Source organism: Abramis brama (genome assembly GCF_963993115.1).
Source record: "Abramis brama genome assembly, chromosome: 2".
In the NCBI taxonomy this organism is placed as follows: domain Eukaryota; kingdom Metazoa; phylum Chordata; class Actinopteri; order Cypriniformes; family Leuciscidae; genus Abramis; species Abramis brama.
The window spans coordinates 39,467,095-39,490,018 of NC_139964.1; the positions used below are offsets into that span (position 1 = coordinate 39,467,095).

The 22,924-nt window shown below is 35.4% G+C and overlaps 1 protein-coding gene across 4 annotated transcripts; it reads left to right on the forward strand.

Annotated features, from left to right (window-relative positions):
• The first annotated feature begins 210 nt into the window (after positions 1-210).
• Positions 211-22,924, forward strand: LOC311074039 (uncharacterized protein). Of its 4 annotated transcripts, none has more exons than XM_084100279.1 (9): positions 211-368; positions 660-875; positions 1,051-1,170; positions 1,497-1,538; positions 1,672-1,751; positions 1,907-2,000; positions 2,077-2,166; positions 5,572-5,766; positions 22,143-22,924. In XM_084100279.1, the coding sequence occupies exons 1-8, from the start codon at positions 338-340 to the stop codon at positions 5,736-5,738; spliced, it is 840 nt and encodes a 279-aa protein (XP_083956405.1). In that variant the 5' UTR covers positions 211-337; the 3' UTR covers positions 5,739-5,766; positions 22,143-22,924. The 4 variants fall into 4 exon arrangements, with proteins under 4 accessions (XP_083956405.1, XP_083956406.1, XP_083956407.1 ...); XM_084100280.1 differs by having other exon boundaries at positions 1,937-2,000; XM_084100281.1 differs by lacking the exon at positions 2,077-2,166.

The window sequence follows — 22,924 nt, forward strand, 5'->3', positions numbered from 1 at the left end:
ACCTCTGAGAGGAATTACAGATGCACTCGCTTAACTAGTGCACCACATGTTCCTATACAGCTATTTCCCTTTTTTGCTTTACTGCAAACAATAGATCATAACATCTAAGCTTACAAAGCACAGAATACCTAGACCTATATGTTTTAATTAGATGAATAATGCAAATGTAGCAAATGGGGCTTTCTAAAAGTGCACAAGTTCCTTATGTGCCTGTTTTAGGCAACTGTTTGCTGCATCCTGTGCTGGTCATAGAAGTGGAAGTTGTGCGGTTTCAGACTGATCACTTGCTGTCCTGAGGAAGGAACACTCACTTGACTAGATTCTACCTTCTCTGAAAATGTGCTCCGCATCACTTCATCTCCTCATTGGTATGTTTAAAGATGTGTATTTTTATTTAAATTTTGTGTAATTTACTTGTGTAAATTTAAGCGAAAAGCTCATTGAAATCAAGTAAAGGAAGATAATTAATTAAGATTAAATTTAGTAATCTAATTGACAGTCTATTTTCTATTTCTTGTTGGGTAAAGGGTAGCAAATGCTTTCTATTATTCATTCAGCTACTACTGCATATGAAGTTGTAATTTATAGATTGCATAATGTGTAAATGAAATAGTTCTGTTCCTCATGACCAGACCTGACCTTTCTCTGGTACAATGCAGGTGCCTTACTTGTTCTTGCTGTTGAAAATGAGGCCAAAACCATGATACCCAGCACAGAAACCAGCACTGCTCCAGTTTCAATTTCTATCGACAACACCACCATATTAAATGAAACCTCAATGGACATTCTGAACAACTTAACCACTTCATTCCCTCCGAACTCCACCGTCATACTGTCAAGCACTGCGGATGTGAATATGACAGATTACAAATCAGGTAGCTTTTTCAGTTTGCTTGATTTTATTTTATTCATGTGTCTACACACCTAATGTAGCAACATGGTTGGTAGGACACCTGTAATGCTGCTTGTTTCATTGATATATACATGAGAACCTCTAACTAAAATAAGGTCACATATGGGTATCTTTTTTCCCTTCTTTTTGGCCAATAGATTTGCCTACTTCTTATCCTTCAGAAGATCCACAGAACAATGTCACCACAGACAATCCTCAAGAGAAAATTTCACAATCCAGCACAACAGAGATTAAAATCACAACCAGCAAAACCACCAGTAAGAGAGAAAATACTGTGAAATTCAAGCAATGACAACAGGTTTTATTTTGCCCAAATGAGCAATGTGAGAATTCAGTTTTAATATCCAACTGTAACCTGAGTCTGAGTCATTTTACACAGGAAGGAAGCGTGTGGTTTAGCAATACAAAACTGTCATCACTAGTAAAAAAATAAATGATTTATATCAACTACCTAAAACAAGCAATATACTGTAGGAGCAAAAGTCTGCTGAATAACGGTTAATTAATCATTTGTTTACCACCAAAATTATAGCATAAACTTGCTATTCAGCTATTCACCTTATTTTTATTATTATTATTGCAGCAGCTCGAGCACCTGAAGAACCTGTCAAAAACAATGGAGCAAGTGAGTGATTTTTTCAATTTATTGTCAGTGTTTGTTTATTCATGTTTCATTTCAGTTTTGTTTCAGTTAAAAAATTATAGTTGTTCTTGATTATTCTTACTGTGTTTTTTGTTGTTGTTTTTTTTCCCAACAGTTTACATAATTATCTTGATTATTGTTGTTGTATGCATATCTGGAGTAGTAGTTTATTGTTGCCTTCAAAAGAAGTCCAGGGTAAGAGATTTTTTTATTTATTTATTTTTTATTAATTGGAGGAAACCAATAATAGCATTTAATAGTATTAATTTATGGTTCCTTGTGCATTTGATATATTATAATTATTACACTAGATATACGAACTGCATACTAATCATGTTTGTCTAATGCAGAAGTACTCTGTGGACTTGCATCCCAAACAGGAAGATGCTCAGATCCCACTCAGCACAGTGGATGTAGAAGTGTTTGACACCACATCAGTCAAAGGTACCAGATATTCCTAACTCTCTATCACAGGGATTTCTCTAACTACACTGACCTTGTGCTATAACTGTTCCCAAAGATATGCAAACATTTACTCCTGTCGAGTCCACTGAGCCATTAAAGAACCCTGACCCTGTGAAGGAAGCAGAAAAGCCTGAGGCAGGGAAAGGTATGAGACAGACAACTGATTTCTGTCAAATACTGTCTGGTAATCACTTCATCTTGAGAGATGCATTATAGCTTAAATTAATTTCACCACAAATGTATGTAGTGGTATCATACATTATGATTTTACAAGGAAAAACAAGGAAATCAGTATTGAAACAACTGTGTGTGTGTGTGTGTGTGTGTGTGTGTGTGTGTGTGTGTGTGTGTGTGTGTGTGTGTGAGAGAGAGGAGAAAGCTGCCATGTTTCTGAACCGAAGTACACTGCAAAAGTGAATTGTTGTTGTTAAATTAATAAATCAAATTATATTATATAAATACTATCATTCTAAAGTTTGGGATCAGTAATTTTAAAAATTTAAGAAAGTAATACTTTTATTCAGTAAGGCTGAATACAATTTTCAAATAAATGTTCTATTCATCAAATCCTGAAAAATATAAATATCATGGTTTCCACACAAATATTAAGCAGCACTACTGTTTTCAACATTGATAATAATAAGAAATGTTTTTTGAGCCCCAAATTATTAGAATGATTTCTGAAGGATCATGTGTCTTCTTACCGACCCCAACTGTACTGAAAGTTCCTCAACTATCTGAACTACTGTACTAAACTCCAAAATGCACACCTAATATGCTTTAAACTACAGCAAAAAAATGGTTTTGTCCATAATCCCCGAAGTTCTTTTAGTAAAACCGGTGACTAGACCCTGAAGAAGAACAATAATTTGTTCAACTAGTTGCAGTAACAGAGAGCTCCACTGGATGGACTTCTAAGACAAGAGTAAATATCTGCCATACTCTCTTCTCAGGAAAGACTACATTTTACACCAATGACAAAACAGTTGTGGAAAAAAAGTGGCATTGTCAAATTTATGGCCATAGATCCAGCTTCTTAAACGTACTCCCTTCATGTAAAATCCATGAATGTCAAAATGATTAAACCCTTGCAATATCCAAGAACCTTCAACTTCAGCGGTTGCGCTGCTTTGTAAGAATCTCTGTGCACAATTCTGGCATACAATAAACAAAACAGAATTGAAAGAGCAAAGAGATGTGAGAGCCCCAGCTCTGAACAAAACTTATTTATGTTGAATGATATTCTAGTCTCTACCAGCAACCATTATCTGAAGTGGGCCTGCTTGGACATGTTTCAATGCCTGGCAGTTAGGAAATTACCACTTTTGACCAGAGGCAACCGACTGGTCTTTGTGTCTGATCCATACCATCTGGAAGACCCAAGACCCATAACAGAAATAAAGATGACTTAGGCTGTCTGGGTTTGCCCATAGGAATATAAGGAATACTGCTTAGAGATGTGGGGTGGGCTCATAGTGCTTTTTATTAATCTACTGTCATGTTCATTCAGTTAATCAAAAGAGGTAATGAAAAGTAATACAGGTGGTTAAAATGTAATTCCTTTTACAGATTTCTGTTTGGTAATTTTTTTTGTTTTAATTTGTTAATGTGCATGTGTTTATATTTCGGAGAGAGCTCTTTACCCAACAATCTATTGAAAATTGAAGAGTAAAGGTGACTGCAGTTTACTGGAAATAAGGACAGCTGCGTTACACCCTAACAACTTTTGCAACAGGAAATTACATTATTTGACTAGCAGTCTAGCAGTTTAAGGAACCTTAGAAGTTCCCCTAATAACAGCATTGTCATTTTTTCAGCAGCAGAGATACACAAGATTATTCATAGAATGTATAGGGGTTCAAAGTGACCCAACATGGTATGCTTTTTGAAAATATATTTTATTAAAAGCATTTATTTATTTGATATTCCATGAATAAATAAAAAAAACTCTGTGAATTTATATTAGTAAATTTAAAACAAACGCAGGCTCCTTGTTTCTTCTCCATTCAATGAAAGTCCCTATCCCTTTAAAACTGATTAATCTGAGGCCAATTACAATATCACCTGTACTTGCGTTTATGGATTAGGCTGTGAACACCTTGTAAAATGTTAGACAAAATGACAAAGTAAAAGTAACAAGCATGACTAACAAAAGGTGATAGTGGGGTTGTTTGCCTACAGCAAGCAATTGGAACTGCTTAACAGCACAGCAATACTTCCTATAGTCTCAGTTTCTCTTCAAGCTCCCTGTAATTAAACCAAAATCCACTGCCTGTCATTGACAAGCTCCATAGGCTCCACTTTAGGAACTAATGGGTCTCAATCCATTTCCTGGCTTTAGCGGCTTTATTAACTAAAACCACATCCAAGTCTTAATCAACCACACAGTGGGAGAGAGCGAGAAACAATGAGAGAAGGATAGAAAATGTAACAAAAGTGTGCATTGAAATTACATAGTTGATAATGGTTTTACGATGCCCCTTCATCTAGTAAATGCTGACTTTCCAGTCATAAGGCTCTGTTTCTACCACCTGCTCATTTCTCACACTGCTAATTTTCAAGATTTACTGCAGTGAAAATGATAGGAACACAAAAGGTTTGAGACCACTAAGGCCAGACACCCAGGTGTTTTGTGTGCAGTTGTGTTTTTAGAGTAGTAAGAAGCAAGTATCCAATAGTACAACTTAAATATGTTTTAGTTCTTTTCACACTTGAAAGGTATCAGAGTAAATTTGTTTGATGATCAGAGCCCCCCCCCTATTATACTGTGAATTTGGTTTTCATTTAGTTGGTGTGAACAGACATTTTGTGAATATTAATGTTGCTCTTTATCTGAACTGATCTTCAGGCACTTGAAAGTGACTATGACTTTTTTTTCTTTTTTTTTTTATGCTTAGGGGTAAAATGAAGTTCAAAATATTGTTTCAGAAGTATACTGTTAGGTAACATCCTGACGCCATCCATGCTGCTGAGAGTGGCGTTTAGATGAATATGTAAATATGTGCTGTGTGCTTTCCTCTCGATAATAATATAAACACAACAAAAATGAAGAGAGAAGACAGTTTCGCTGTCATTTAGAAATACAACTTCAATGTTTGAAATTCCATGTAATCTGTAATTCGTTAATGTTTAATGTTTTTACTTGCATCTGACCTCGACAAACTGATTTCCACATCAAAGAAGGTGGAGCATCAGAGCTTACCTATCCATTATGTACATGATCGCCGCAGACAAATGGTAGTTTGAAGGTCTTTAACCACCTGAGCAAACTTTACAAGAAAGTTAGCTTTGGAAAGCGGTTTCGAACTCCCGAAAAAAAACTATTTTGTTCGAAATGACGTCCCACCAGTTTGTTCTTTGATTTTGCTTGAAGTTTATAGGGGCCTTAATTTGTGTCCCAGTGAAAAAATAAGTGTTTTGTTTGATGTAAAAATTATGTATTTTTAAATGATTAAATTATGATTGTGTGACACATCATTCTTTTAGAAATAATTGAGAACCATTTTAAGAATCATTGCCAAAAACAAATTCAAATACATTTTCCCTACAGAATCGGTTGATGTTAAACAAGAAAACCAACAGAATTTGTCCAGCACTCAGGCCACAGTGATCCCAAACGACAAAACAGAGGAGATGACTGTAGTGGATATATCTGATGTAGACCCCATGGTCTCCACCAAGACTTCAATGGAATCCTTAGATGATGCTCTCAATTAAAACAACAGCAACAATACAAGAGCTAAAGGTTAGTGGAAATGTGAGAACTTTCTAATGTCAGTTACACTGTCCATGTTTTGTGGACTGAGAGATGATCTGTATACCATAAGATTAAAGGGATAGTTCACCCAAAAATTTAAATTATAAAATTAGATCACCATCATGTCATTCCTAACCCATAAGACTTTCGTTTGTCTTCGGCACAAATGAAGATCTTTTTGATGAAATCTGAGAGCTTTCTGTCCTTCCATAGACAGCTACGCAACTACTACTTTGACGCTTCAAAAAGTTCATAAAACTAATCCATATGAATCGAGTGGTTTAGTCTAAATTTTCGGAAGAGAAATCACTTTATATTTATGAACAGATTGAATTTAGGCTTCTTTTTTTTACATTTAAACATCAGCGAACATACACAAAAGCTCAACTGAACCTGCTTGACACGCAAGAACAAACCTCTTGCAGAAGTTCATATGTGACCCTGGATCACAAAACCAGTCACAAGTCGCACGGGTATATTTGTGGCAATAGCCAACAAAACAATGTATGGGTCAAAATTATCGATTTTTCTTTTATGCTAAAAATCATTAGGATATTAAGTAAAGATCATGTTCCATGAAGATATTTTGTAAATTTCCTACCGTAAATATATAAAACATTTATTTTTGTGAGTGAATGCAGCACAATCGCAAACATAAATGGAGAACTTTAAAGGCGATTTTCTCAATGTTTCGATTTTTCTGCACCCTCAGATTCCAGATCTTCAAATAGTTGCATGTCGGCCAAATAATGTCCTTTCCTAACAAACCATACATCAATGGGAAGCTTATTTATTCAGCTTTCATAGTATGTATACATCTCAATAAAAAAAAAATTGACCCATGTGACTGGTTTTGTAGTCCAGGTTCACAAATGTGCTGCATAACACAAGAATGAACCTCATTGGTTCTCGCACGTCAAGTGAACATGCTTGAGCTTCCGTTTACCATAACTGATGTGTGAGTTAATGAATGTTTATATATGAAAAAAAGCCTACATTCAATGCTCATCATAGCGTCAAAGTGTCAGTTACGTAGCTGACAATGGAAGGACAGAAGGCTCTCAGATTTCATCAAAAATATTTTCATTTGTGTTCCGAAGATAAAAGAAAGTCTTACGGGTTTGGAATGACATGAAGGTGAGTAATTAATGACAGAATTTTCATTTTTGGGTGAACAATCCATTTTACAGAGAAACAAATGAAGAGTTCAGATGCAAAAGCCTCTAAGTGCCATCTGAAATTTTCTTCTAGAATGATAATTTTTATCAAGATTGTATATTTAAGTTCAGTAATTTCACTTAAATGCCAATGAAAATTACCTATTAATTGTCATTTAAGTGAAATTACTGAACTTAAATATACAAGCTTGATAAAAATGATCATTCTAGAAGAAAATTTTAGATGGCACTTAGAGGCTTTTGCATCTGAACTCTTCAAATATACTATAAAACATAGTAGTGAGATTATTATTTAGATTATTGAATTGTTTGGATATTCTAATACTATCTCTCTCTATTACCACTCCCTCTTTTTGTTTCAGTCAATGGCAAAGTGCATAAATTCACTGACATCTCTCTTAAATGTTCTACTTTAAAACAAAATCAGCACATTCACAACATTTTACAAAGATAAATGTTTTCCAGTAGACCACACAGATACATACAGTGCTGTGCTCCATTGGAGATGTAAAATAAATACTTCTGGTATATTAAAACACTGGTTTTTTAAAGCAAGTTCCTGAAAAAGAGAAGAAGAAAAAAACAGAATATAGAGATGATTTTATTCTTACTAAAAAGCACTTATAGGGCATAAATCACCCATTTATATCATGATTTATATTGGTCATTCCAATCAAGATGCTTTTTCTATTCACACATAAATGCAGTAAGAGCATTCCATCTCTCATTACATCATATCCACTGAGCTCAATCACAGACGCCACTCCAGGTCTCATGTCATCAGACACTTGTGAGAGAAACAAGTTTTAATTCCCCCTGTCAGAGAGTTTCTTTTGCACACCTGTGCCCCAGCAGCATTATTAGGGCCCAAGCCCTGAAAGGGCGAAGGCCCTATTGTTTTCGGTAGGATTATTATTATTATTATTATTATTATTATTTTGTCAACCTTTCGGGCACTTTTGGGGCCCTTAACATGCTCGAAAACTCTTGAAATTTTGCACACACGTCAGAACCCGCGGCCATCAGGGCCGGACTGAAGCTGGTACCCGGGCGTGGCAGGGGGGCTCGACAGCGCCCCCTGGAACGGGATCCAAACACGTGTCCATAAATCAAACACGCTTGCATGTAATAATATGAAACTCGGTACACATATAGATCTCATTGGGCCGAACAACTTTCGTGCTCTAAGTTTTACGCCAGCCAAACAGGAAGTTGGCTATTTAGCGTTGTTTGGAAACGCATGCTGTGGAATTTAATGTACTCCTCCTAGGGAATTCATCGATTCGCCTCCAAACTCGGTGTGCATGAAGTCAAGACATTGAGGATGCTAAATTGCGGACGGATTTTTGATATCTCGAACGGTTTGGCCGTGGCGAGGAAACAAATTTATGGCGAAAAAATGAAACAGGAAGTGTGTTATAACTTCTGCATACATTAACTGATCTTGATGAAACTTCAGCAGTGTGTTCGTTGTAAGAGGCCGATCACATGAATGTGACTATTGTGAGTCAAAGTTATAGCGCCACCAACAGGCAGCAGGAAGTACATCACTTTCAAAATGCTTTGAAATCAGTGTCTTATTTTTACCCGATTTGCTTCAAACTTTATGCGTACAATGTAGACACACGGCAGATGTAAACCTGTGAAAGGATTATTGATATCTTAGATACTGTTGCCGTGGCAACGCATCAAACTTTAATATTATTTTTTGATGCTTTTGAGACTCTTAACATACTTGAAATTGCATGAAACTCAACAGACACATCACATTTATTAGCCCGTAGACATGTGCAAAGTTTCAGAAACGGGCGTGGTGGAATGGCTCAGTAGCGCCACCTTTAGTCAAAAATGGGGGCTTAGTTTTTCCTAGAATCACAAAACTTGGTATGTGTATTGTTCTCATCAAGACGGACAACTTTCTAATTTACATGAACCATCTCCGACCAACAGGAAGAGAGATATTTTGGTTTGAATGTGGATTTTCTGAAGAATTTTCTCTCCCTCTCTCTGTGTCTGTGTGTGTGTGAGGGGAGGGGGGGATTTGACTATTGCTTTTATATTGTTAATCAAGGTTTCAGGGGCTTTTGGGGTCCTTAACGTGCTCAAAAACTCTTGAAACTTTGCACACAGGTCAGAACCCACGGCCATCAGGGCCGGGCTGAAGCTGGTACCCGGGCGTGGCTGGGGGGCTCAACAGCGCCCCCTTGAACGGGGTTCTAAAACTTGATCCATATATCAAACACGCTCGCATGAATTAATATGAAACTCGGTACACATATAGATCTCATCGGGCCGAACAACTTTACCCCGGTCAAGTTTTACGCCAGCCCAACAGGAAGTCGGCTATTATGGGTTGTTTGGAAAACGCTTGCTGTGGAATGTGAAATACTCCTCCTAGAAAATTCACCGTGTCCCCTTCAAACTCGGTGTGCATGTAGTCAAGACTTTGAGGATGCTAAATTGCGGACGGATTTTTGATATCTCGAACGGTTTGGCTGTGGCGAGGAATCGAATTTATGGCGAGAAAAGAGAAACACGGAAGTGGAATAACTTCTGCATACATTAACTGATCTTGATGAAACTTCAGCAGTGTGTTCGTGGTAAGAGGCCGATCAGATGGATGTAGCTATTGTGAGTCAAAGTTATAGCGCCACCAACTGGCAGCAGGAAGTGTGTCACTTTCAACATGCTTTTGACAAAAGTGGGGGGGTTAGTTTTAACTACAGTAAAGAAAAAACAGTTTGTATATTGTTCTCATCAAGCCGGACAACTTTCTAATTTACATTCAATAGCTCTGGCCATCAGGAAGTCAGATATTTTGGTCTGAATGTGAATTTTTTTGCAAAATCAGCCTCTGAATTTTTAGCCACTCCTCTTAAACTATTTATTTTATTCGTACCAAACTTTTTCAACATGATGAAACTACATTAAATATGCTAAATTGTGAATGGATAATAAATATCTCAAATGGTTTTGCTATGGCGAGGGATTAAAGTAATGTCCAAAAAGGAAACACTAAAAATCTTCTAAAAATGTAATTATATACCATTTATTTCTATATAAAAGAATACAAATATCACAACTAAACCCATTTTATTCTGTTTTTGCAATTCAAGAAGAATGAAAAAGTTAAAACAGGCTATTTAGTGCTATTTGGTTCAACAAAAAAGCAAACATAGGGCTATACTGCCCTCTTGTGTCCAAAAGGACATCAAAATAGTATATAAAACTTTTTACCAGGTAGGCCAATATTGTATTTAAATATACATTTATTAGGTATGTGTCTGAGGATATTTTCCCACCGGTTAATCGACGTGTGACACGAGTGGGTGCTTTTAAATCGCTAATATAATAGTGAAAGAAAAATAATGATAATGTTGCACACACAAATCACACACATGTGGGAAAGAATGATGCTTTTAAACAACACTAAACCGCCATTAGGTGTCGCCAGGCATCCATCTTAATAAGCGAGTCATTGATTCATTCGTTCAAACGATTCGTTCGAATGAGTCGATCATGATTAAGACAGATGTTTATGGATTGATCATTCAATCTTTGAGTCAACCGATTCGTTAAAAATGCTGAATCGTTCAGTTATGAGAAAACACGTGATGGTTCTGCCGTGATCTTTGTTTAACTATTTTCGCTGCTGAAACAGAACAAAAACAGTCAACATTGAATCTAAAATGTAAGTGACTTAATTGTAACTGTTTATTAACCTGTTGTATGAAATCTAGGGGTGGGAGAAAAAATGTATTCTTAGATGCATCGCGATGCGGACGTGGACGATTCTGAATCGATTCACAAATGTCAAAAAATCGATTCTCTAAAAAAATATTTTTCTAATAACGTAATATTGACGGAAGGCAAAAGGCGGAACTCTAAGCGGACGTGCGTGCAGTCTGTGGCGCGCACATAACAGAGAAGTTTCTTCTGCTCACCAAGGCTGCATTTATTTGATTAAAAATACAAACAAAAACAGTAATATTGTAAAATATTATTCCAATTTAAAACGGCTGCTTTCTATTTTAATATATTTTAAACTGTTATTTATTCCTGTGATCAAAGCTGAGTTTTCAGCATCATTACTCCAGTCGTCACTGTCACATGATCCTTCAGAAATTATTCTAATATGATGATTGATACTCAAGAAACATTCATTATTATTTTAAATGTCGAAAACAGTTGTGTACAGTCTTTGATGAATAGAAAGTTCAAAAGAACAGCATTTATCTGAAATCTAAAGCTTTTGTAACGTTAAACACTACCGCTCAAAAGTTTTGGGTTAGTAATAATTACAATTTTATTTTTGGGGGAAATAAATAAAATAAATCAGTACTTTTATTTATGAAGGATGAGTTAAACTGATCAACAGTTACAGTAAAGACATTTATAATGTTAAAAATGTATATATTTGAAATATATGCTGTTCTTTTGAACTTAACATTCATCAAAGCATTTTGAAAAAAAAAATCTGTACACAACTGTTTTCAACATTGAAAATAATAATGAATATTTATTGAGCATCAATCATCATATTAGTATGATTTCTGAAGGATCATGTGACACTGAAGACTGGAGTAATGATGCTGAAAACTCAACTTTGATCACAGAAATGAATTACTATGTAAAATATTTAAAAATTGAAAACAGCTGTTTTAAATTGGAATAATATTTCACAATATTACTGTTTTTGTTTGTATTTTTAATCAATAAATGCAGCCTTGGTGAGCAGAAGAGACTTCTCCTAAAAACATTAAAAATCTTACTGACCCCAAACTTTTGAACAATAATATATATATATATATATATATATATATATATATATATATATATATATATATATATATATATATATACATATATATGTATGTGTGTGTATGTATGTATATATATATATATATATATATATATATATATATAAATATAGCTGCAAGCAGCGATGGAGGGCCCAAGCCGGCGGTACCGCCACCCCGGTGCCTTTAGGTAACTAAAGGCACCGGGGTTGCGGTGCCACCGGCTTGGGCCCGTAATCGCTGCTCGCAGCTATATTTTCTGTTTGCAGCTTCCAGGAAAATTTGTTTCTCTGTTAACAGCTGATGAGAGACACTCATCAGCATTTCAGTACAAGATAGCCAATGGTGTGGACAATAGAATGCTGATGGTTTTATTATTGCAGTCATTCCACACTTTACAGTGTCCTTTCAGAAACACTAAATACTAAGACATTCTGAAAAAATTCAGCTTCAATTTTCAAAAGTCTGAGACCAATAGTGAAAATTCTGCTATTTTTAAATGTTGTTACTGCATATTAAATGTTATTATCATTTAAAATGTAATGAAAAAATAGAGCATTTTCTCTAGTGGTCTCAGATATTTTGGACCCAACTGTATAGGCTATTATTACAGATTTTAATACAGATTGGTTTAAATATATATAGAAGAATTTTCATATAATGATTAAATCTATAACATAAATTATTAATTTAATAACTTAAAATTTTTAATTAAAAATTAACTATATTAGAATATACTATGTGTATTATATTATAATGTACACTGCTGTTAAAAACATTTGGGGTTGGCAAGTTTTCTCTCTTAAGGGTCTCTCTTAAAGACATACAGACATACCACCCAAAGGAATTTGGTAAGCAGCTATGGCTGCCACATAGACCATGAAAGTTGACTGGGATAATCCTGCAGTGAATCACTTGCAGGAACTCCAGCACTTTACCAAAAGGGCCGTTAACTGGGTCCAGTTGACGACCACTGCACTCAGTGTACAGATCCGGAAAAAAGTTTGCTTTTGGGACAGACGTCCTGCTTCTCAACTGGCCAGTCGATATTTAATCTGGCAACAGCGCGAGTCACAACCTCCACCAGCTCCGCATTGGCTGGAGAGTGAGGTGGCAAGTCCTCAACCTCTCCTGCCTCGATGCTTTTAATTTCCAACTACTCAGAAATAGATACTTGAAGCACTGGTGCCTCACCCAGTGCGGAAGAAACCGCAAAGCATGCTTCCGAACACTGAGAAAAGGCACTGGATCTAGATCCCCATGATTTAGATTGCCTCGGCAGCAGTGGGACCCACACCCTGGGGAAAGCAAGCCTGAGCACCCGCCGCAAAGAGCGCCAGGCGGGAGCAGAGCGTCCGTACAGGAAGATGTTCACAATGTACACAGCCAGTGCCTTGAGCGCTGACCTGTGCATGCTCCGTTCCCAAACAAACAACACAAAGATCGTGTGTATCCCCACCCGTGACGTAGCGTGGGCAGGGATGAACACACACACATATGTGTGTGTGTTGTCTGTCTACCATATATATATATATACAGCTGGTAGACAGACAACACCAATTTCACATATAGCGCTTACTGAAGACACAGAAGCTAGCATTGCACTGTTTGGGCATGATTTATAGTTTCCTGGTTCGTGACGTCACCCGTCACCCGCTCGTCACACCATTGAATGATTTCACACGTGCTTCACAACGCTATCATGCAGAGTGTTCCCACAGCGTTAATCGACGCAGTGTGAGTTCCCTTGAAAAAGAACAGTAATATTAAAATAATATTTATTATTTAAATAAATATTTCTATGGAAACTGTGATCATTTTTTTCAGGATTCTTTGATGAATAGAAAGTTCAAAAGAACAGCATTTACACTGTAAAAAATTTCTAACCCTCCCAAATCAAAAATTTCAAGTGACCGATAACATCTAAATTTTTCAATTGGCCCAAGTGAAATTCTTGTTGCAATAGTCTGTTAACATTGGCTCAATGAGAAATAATACGTCAGACTAATTGAAAAATTTAGATGTTATCGGTCACTTGAAATTTTTGACTTGGGGATGTAATTTTTTTTTTACAGTGTAAATGAAATAGAGAACTTTTGTAACATAACTGTCTTTACTGTCAGTTATGATCAACTTAATGCATCCTTACTGAATAAATGTATTAATTTAACCTTTCAAAAAAAGGTAGTGTACACACATACACACACAGAGAAATACAAAGTTAAAAAGTGGACATATTTGAACATAAAAAGGCTATACACGGATGAACTATAATTAGCAGAAAATAAGGAAAAGTCCACTCATTCAAAAAACAGCAACAGCGAAAGAATCAAAGGGAGGAAACAGAGAGAAAACCTCTCATTCATTCCAGCTGGTTTGGAACTGATGGGCAGGTTGGAGACATGAACTTGAAAGAGGTCATGTTCTCCCACCCCCACAGATAACAGCTAATGACCATGACTGCTCATAAAGCAGTATAATTAGCCAGAGCCCCAAGGACTATATAGGGTATTATTTTCCAGTAAGAGGGTATGCTTTTATATGCTCTCCGGTCATTGTTGGAGGCTCTGTTTCCACGTTTTGGGAGCTGATAGAGCTCTTGTAAATGCTTCAGCTGTACCTGTGTATTTTTTTCACTTTATGGTAGTTCTTTGTCTACTCAACAGAGAGAAATAAAAACTTGGTGGCTGACAGTGCTTTGTATGCTCTAACAGCACGTTATGCACTACTTTCAATTTAAATTGCTACAGATTGACAGCAGATGTTTAGTAACAGTCCATGACATTGATGGAATCTGGATTAAAAAAAATACAGAAAAAGATCTGAAAACTCAAAAAACCGTTTTAGGAGTGGTCTGTAAAATACTGTCTAATGACAAAGAAACCAAGTCAATGCTAGATTTACAGTAACAATCTAACACTCGCCTGGGCCTGAACAGTATTAGACACTGTGCTTTGGTGTGGAACTAATGTGTGTTTGCGTATGTACGCATGCAGTTATTGACCGCCAGCATTTTGATGTGGTTATCATATCACCTGGCCAGGTGTAACTTGGGATGAGTGGGAGTGAGTCACTACGAGTGAGAGAAACTCAGAGCTGTACCAGGTGGTGCCTTCTGGTTTGAGTTGAACCCTGCAATCTTTCTTGTAATCTTTTACTCAGTAATTGCAACATGAACGGAAAAAATTTTGTTTCACCATATCTGAAAGTGTTTGTGAGGAAATTGTGCTGAGAAGCATTTAAAGGTCATCAGTGAAGTTTGGTTCTTTTGTTGGTGTTTAGTACCAGTTATTTGCTATTTCCATGGTTACATTGATATGTTATGGTTTAGATTAACCACACGTTTGGCTCATTGGGATGTCAGAGTTTGTATGTACACAAACACTGATGACTGTATTGTAGGCAAGTGAAAAATCCGTATTTGCACAGTCATAAAAGGCAATGTTGCAAAGTGGACATGAATGTAGCAACTCCAGAGTGTTTTTAGACTTCCTCTTTGCACTTTAGACCAAGTCAAGAAAAGTCAAGCACCCAAAAATATGTAATCATTTACTCACCCTTGTGTCATCTCAATTTTCTTTCTTTCTTGTTTTTTTTCACACACACACAAAAAAATATGAACAGCAAAGAAGATATTTGAACAAATTTTTCTGTTTTTTGTTTTGTTTTTTTTATACAATGAAAGTCAATGGTCAGTTTCAAGCTCCAGAAAGGAAAGTAATCCAAACAGCTTCAGTGGTTTAATCCACATCTTCTCTTTGTTTGATGAATAGTGCTACATTTAAGTGATCATTAACTCTCAAATCAAATCACTGATCAAACCATACATACAAAGCCCAAATAAAATCTGGGGCATGTTCAAGTTCAAAACGGTGCGCAACGTTTTGCTACGGTTTCCGGGTTGAACGTCATGTTTCCTGGAAACGGCGTGCACCGGTGTGCAACGGGGTTTGAGATACGTTTTCTCTTGTTTGGTGGGTGTGTCAGAACTGCAGTCCAATCAGCAGCAACATAAAGCACGTGGTATTAAAGTGAACTCGCACAATGGGTTCAAGGAAAGTATTAAATTTACAAATGTGTTCGATGCAGCTCGGTATACGCAACAACTGAGGATATTAGAAGACATGTTTGTCGAAAGTTTTATTGTAAAAAATATAGGATATCAGCATAATGATGTAGTTGTTTATATGTTTAGCTTCATTGCAAGTGTATTGGTATAAACAATGGTAATTAAGTGCTTTTCCTAAAAATGAGAAAGAAAATACAGGGTATTAAAACAGTATGAACTACAAATAAAGTCAGTATGTGAGGCTAAATAGATGTGTTTTAGTCTGAATTAGGTAAGATGTGTGCTTCCATTTCAGTTTCAGCAATCCCTTCACTCGATTGGGATGTTCTCTTTTGTTCTGGGCGGCAAGTGCAGTAACTGTAACATTGGGCATATTTTGTAGTATTAAACACATATTTATACCGACTTCATCAGGCTCCGAAAATTCTTCACAAAGAACACAAAGAATAGCCTTCTCAGCTGCCATAGTTGCAACTCTTACGTCATCAGAACAGTGTGTTCAACGCATCACTGTTTCTGTTTAAAAAACGTTGTGCAACGTTTTGCCGGGGCTGAACGCAGCCCTGGTGACGCCATCAACAACATCAAACCCAATTGGTGCTGACGTCATGATGTCAAGTCATATGACATGCAAAAACCAATGAGGTTTCAGGTTTGATGTTATTTTTCAAAGATCATCACTTGTTCTTCAGAATAAATAAAACTTCCATGATTTTGAAACAACATGAGTGAATTATTACAGCATTTTCATTTTTGGGTGAATTATTATTTTAAAGGTGTGCAAAACCTTTTTTCTGTACACACTGATGACAATGACAGGTGAAATAACCATTTAAAGGTTGAACATTCAAGACCATTAAGTAATTAGACTTGAGAAGATAAGACTGGAGAATTTGGGTTTAGATTGTTGGGAGTGTGTGTTCGTATATTTAGATACTTCATCCCCTCTCATATTTCTAAAGCTTCTCCAATTCTCCCTCCGTGAGAAGTCATGAAAGGGTTTTTTTTATGTTGAGACCACACCCATGTAGGTCTATCCCACCACACTAACCCAACAACCCTACATTTTATTCATATGGGGAATCCATCGATATCCATTGATATCCATCAATGTCCCTGTTGATCTTCCTGTAAATCTTCACACCTTCCTTGATTGCAGCTATTTTTGTAGAACGGGATAAAAGAAATGCAATAGGCCCCCGAGTCAAGCCAATGACTTCTATTCTGCCACAGTTGGGAGGCAGAAAACTTGAAGCTCATTCTCGTCTACCAGTTCAAAGACCATGCAACTTTCATTTTTTTGATCAAGTATAACAATAATTCCTGTCATTCTTTTTCACTTAAAGGGATAGTTCACCCAAAAATGAAAATTCTGTCATCATTTATTCACCCTATTTTTTTATTATTTTTTTTTAAACCTGTATGAATTTCTTCTGCTGAACACAAAAGAAGATATTTTGAAGAATGTCGGTAACCAAACAGCTGATGGGCCCCATAGTATAAAAAATAAAAATTAAAAAAAATACTATGGAAGTACTGAAAAAATACTAAAATACTATACTATGGAAGTCAATGGGATCCCGTCAATTGTTTGGTTACTGACATTCTTCAAAATATCTTCTTTTTTGTTTAGCAGAATAAATAAACCCATACAGGTTTGGAACAACTTGAGGGTGAGAAAATGATGAAAGTATTTTCATTTTTGGGTGAACTATCCCTTTAATAATCTATTTATTGGCGATGTCAAAGACTAACAAAAATTTTAAACTTAAAAAAAGCAGAATGTTTTCAATTACAGGATGCTTTCTGCATTGTTGTCATACAGTGACTGTCAGACTCAAAAGTTCATCTATATTTTGTCCTTCTCCAGCTGTCCTTTCGCTTGAGCTTTTTTTATCCATCCTGTGCTACTCATCATACATTTAATGATGGCCACTTTCAGTGAGGATAAATTTGCTTGGGTGACTTTACAAGCAGTGAAGTAATTTAAGTGGGGTGATAATTAGTTCATGGCAAACATACATGTATATCTCAAACTTCCTGTGAGTTTCTTGGAACTTTTTCCAATTACTTTATGGGTTTTCTTTCATTCTTGGAGTTTATTTGATTTATTTATATAGTAGTAGTTTTGTTGATATACAGCTAGTTCTGTGAAAACGAACAACCTGAAACTAGCAGGCAACCAACTTATACAGCCATTTGTTTTTGGTATTTCTAGTGTGTACTCAGCAAAGTCAATTTCCTTTCTGGGACTCTCTTATTGTGGGTTCACATCGGTGAAGACACTGTTGGTTAAGGTTTACAAGGTAGAAAAAATATCTTTTCTAACTCAAACAAGGATGAAATTCTTTAACACAAGCAATTAAACACCAACCAGCTGTTCTGAACAACCGACACAAGTTTGACCACCACTGATGTCTGGTCACGTTTGTCTAGACAAACAGAAGTGCCCAGAAGGGAACATTTCACTGCATTTGAGTTCCATATGTTGAATGTCAGTATCCCTAAAGTAAAATGCTCAGTTTTATTATTGTATATCATTATTAGGCATACACTGCAGTAATAAATCATTACAATTCAAGTCTAATTTGTTTGTTGAAACCTAGAAGCCTTAGAGAGAAGACATTATTGTATTTATTTTTCCATTAAACGACAATATTTATAATTAAATCATTAGTTTTCTCTTTAATAATTTAAATGCATTATATCAGCATCATAGTGCATGACAGTTAGTCATTCAAGTCTTATTATAGGTAAAAACTGAAAGCCAATAAAATAAAACATTGATATTTTTTATTTTCTTTAGACAATATACAATATCACTCAATATGACAAAACACCTGTTATTAAATACTACAACATTTGCTGGTGGTGTTAATACCGTAAATGAGTCCTACCTGAGTCCTAAGATTTTTATCAAGGTAAAATCTACATAAAGTTCCCAACAAAAGTATTATTTAGTGTAACACATGCTGAAGTTTAGCGAACAGTTTGTCGATTCATTAAATGATAAGCTGTTTCCTCACAAAAGCTATTTATTCAGCGTAGTCAAGCTTCTCCTCCATTGATATCCACACAAAAAAACAGCCTCTGGTCTCCTTCCCTGCATACCGCCAAAGCCGCAGCGTTAGCGTTAGACGTTACGCTCGTTTGGCTAAAGGTTGCAGGCTTGCCTTCCAGTGGCTTTGATTAGTATGCCTTATAAGACCATAATTAGATGGTTCAGGTGTGTGTAACTGGGGTTGGAGCTAAATTCTGCAGGACAGAGATCCTCCAGGAGCAGGAATGAACACCCCTGCTCTAGAGCTTCCATAGCCCCTCATATGACCCACAACAAAAAACAACTATAACATTCAATTTGAGATGCAATTGTTCATCTCTGATGATTGTGACAATGTACTTTATATGCAAATATATCCAATATACATATATATATATATATATATATATATATATATATATATATATATATATATATATATGTATATATATATATATATATATGTATATATATATATATATATATATATATATATATATGTATATATATATATATATATATATATGTATATATATATATATATATATATATGTATATATATATATATATATATATATGTATATATATATATATATATATATATATGTATATATATATATATATATATATAAACAAACACTCAAACACTTATAATTAAATATATTATTTGTGTTTGATTTTGACAGCTGTGTAGATTGTTATAGCGCCAAAATATCTTCTTTTTTTTAAGGCTTAAAAGGCAGCCTGATGTCTACTTCTACTTTATTACTTTAACAGTTAAACTAATCAAGAGCAAAATAAAAATGTGTTTATGTTGTGACTTTACACAACTTCTCTTCTTGCTCAATCTGTGGTCTGTCTTCTTGGTGAGAACTTAACGAAAGGACAAAGGTCAAGCAAATCTAATTAAAGAGCAGCCTGTCAATGTGCTCATGGTCATTTGTTATAATCAAACCTTCTGACGTTCCAGTAGTTTTATTGAACAAGTCTATAGATGGCAATGGTCCACAATTTAAAACCCTACAAAGAAACAAAAACTCTACAAGGTACAAATTCATGTTGTTGCAGACACATGCACATTTAATATATTACAAAGTTACTTATAGTCAGTAGAATGTCTGTTGGGGGACAATCAAAATAAAGTGTTAGCAGATATTAATGAGAGTTAATTGTGGAGCCTGATTAATTAATAGTTCACCCCAAAAAAGAACATTTTAGTTGGAATAGTTTGAATCTAAATATTATTTACTTTTAAACCTATTTTGGTTTGTGACATACATACAATAAAAAACAACTCTACAAAGCAACTCCTATAATCTGTAATATCCTGTGCTATTTTTAAATAAGTACAGGTGACCATTCTCACACACTGTTCCAAGCACATGTTTGACTGATGGGGCTCTGAAAAGACAGAATTCAAAGGAAGGGCATCCAATAGCACATTCTCTCTCTTCCAGTTTTCTATTCCCAGTGAGTGTCCTGGAGCAGCGGCTTCACAGGCCTGGCTGTGATCAGGCCACTGCTGAAAGATAGATTCCTTCACCTGCCCGTATCTGCCCTGGGCATCATATACACATTCCTCTGAGTGGGATTGACAGACTCCACTGAGACTCTTTTAACTCCTAGTAGAAGAAAATAGTTCACAAGGCAGCTTTGGAATGATGCATGTATTGTGCCATGTTCTTATGCCATGAACCCTTATTGCCATTTATTTAAATATCTGCAAAAGCATGCTCAATTATTTATTTGCTCAGCTGTCATTATCGGTTGAAAATAGAATGTAAGCCGTTTCCGACCCAAGGTAAAAAGGAAAAAAAGGTCATTGTGAATTGTTAAAATTAGAAATAGTACATTGCCAGATAAGTGTCAAATACAAGAGACAAAGTTGAAATTGTGAAATATAAAATCACACTGTATAGAAAGTCACATTGTGTGAAAAAGTGGCAATTACGAAAAATAAAGTTCCAATTTACAACATTAATTTGCAACTGGAGAAAAATCTTTTGATTGATGCTCATATCGGTTGATCGTGTTGGCCTGTCAGAAGAGATTTTTTTTGCAGATAAAACTGAATGATGAATCTGTTGTGTAAAATGTGAAACTATATTCAAAAACCCATCCCTTCAGGACATGTCCTTTTTGGATTTTGGGACACACAAATCATGATTTCCACACCTGGAACCAGACAAAAGGCTGTAAGAAATGCACTTGAAGTGTCACCTCAGCCTCGGGTCTGGGGGCAAATATGAGAACTGAATCATTTACTTTCGGAACAACAATCTTTTAAAAGAATTCCAAAAGTAAAAACCAAAGATAATTTGGCTTAGTGACGTTAAAATTATACAGACATATCCCAATACATGAATTTTAAGAAATTAAACTGCTTTACACTCTACCTGTTACATTTAAAGTTTAGTTGGGTATCTTAGGTTTAAATCTAGGGTGGAAATGGCACTGGGATGGCTCTACAAACCTGCCCTAACAGCTCTGATATAATTAGAGGTTCCACTTCAGTTTAAAAGATTGGAACTCTTAGATTAGTCCCCTGGTTTCGTCTTGATAGATCCTTAAAGGAATGTCCAGTCTTCCAGCTACCTGCTTTCCTTTCTCTATTTAGGGGGGGTTGGGAGATTGTTATCTCAGGCTCAGTTTACGTATGCCAGCTCAGCCTAATGAGTCTATTTGAATGTGTATGGTCCACTTGTGCGTTTGTGTAAGCCTGTAAAAAAAAAGTATTGTTAAATTGGATACCACCCTTTCTACTGATAATTGAGTGGTTATTCATAATTTTCAATACAGATGTCATTGTACGCCATTTTGTGAACAAGCCCACAGGTTAAAGAAGTCATGAAGCTTATGAATTTTCAATGAATGTGAGCATGTCCATAAATGGCTCCAAAATTTGTTTGGAAATATTATAAAATATTTAAACTCTGCATTTATACCATACTGACAAACCATGGCATATAACCTTCACCTTCAGGCTTTTTTTGCAAATAAAATCAATACATTTTAGGTGCATGTCTACCATCAAACAGATGTTTTATGTGAGGTAAAGCGTCATGTCAAAGGCTAAATACATAGGAGGTTATGAGCTGGCTTTACAACTCATGGGAAAAATAGCAAAGTGGCTTTGATCATTTTGGAACCATTTTCTTTTATCAGTAGGATAATTATCTCATTGTTTTGGTCAAAAACAATGAATTATTTACATCTACAAATTGAATAAATGTGAATAAATTAATGTCTTTAAAAACAATATCAACTCTGTTTTTCAGATATCTGAACCTGACTGATGGATTTTTGAACCAGTAAATAAAAACTGCATTGCAACATGGGAAAAAAAAGAATATCCGTTTGTAAATTATGTGTCATCATTTTCATTTCAGACACTGTTAGGTGATACATTGATTTTTTTTTATTATTATGCATTGCATTGTGTTTTAAGGTTAATGGAAATGCCAGTAAACTTAATGTCCTGGCAGAAAACTACTAGTACCTTTTTTTTCATATTCTTTCATATTACTTTTTTTAACATATTCTTTTCTTACAATGTATTGCCTTTATCTAAGTACCATAATATCATCTATTATGTTTGATTTTAATATTGTAACCATTTTAAATCTAATTTATGAAAATGTAATCTAATCTAAGCTCGCAGAATTTCAACCAGCTTTGCATTGTAATTATGAAGGTAGTTTATGTAAATGAACAATGTATACAACAAAAGTCTGCATTAGAGTGCTATAATGCTCACTGTTCCTTTGCTGTATGTATGTTATTGATGCCTATAATTGTAATCTCTAAAACTTAGGCTATATATTCATATATATGCTAATACAACTTTAATCACTGTACCTTTTTTAAAATCTCATGATTATTATGTTTTGGGTTATAGGCTAGTTTTAAAATTTTATTAAACTGTGTTTTCTTAAACTTCTGTAAACTACGCAGTCTTAAGGACAATCTTGTCGGGTGCAACGTGGGTTTATAATGAATTGCTTCTCCCTTCTAATACTATAATGTCAAATAATACAATAAAATTTTACCTTAATTACAA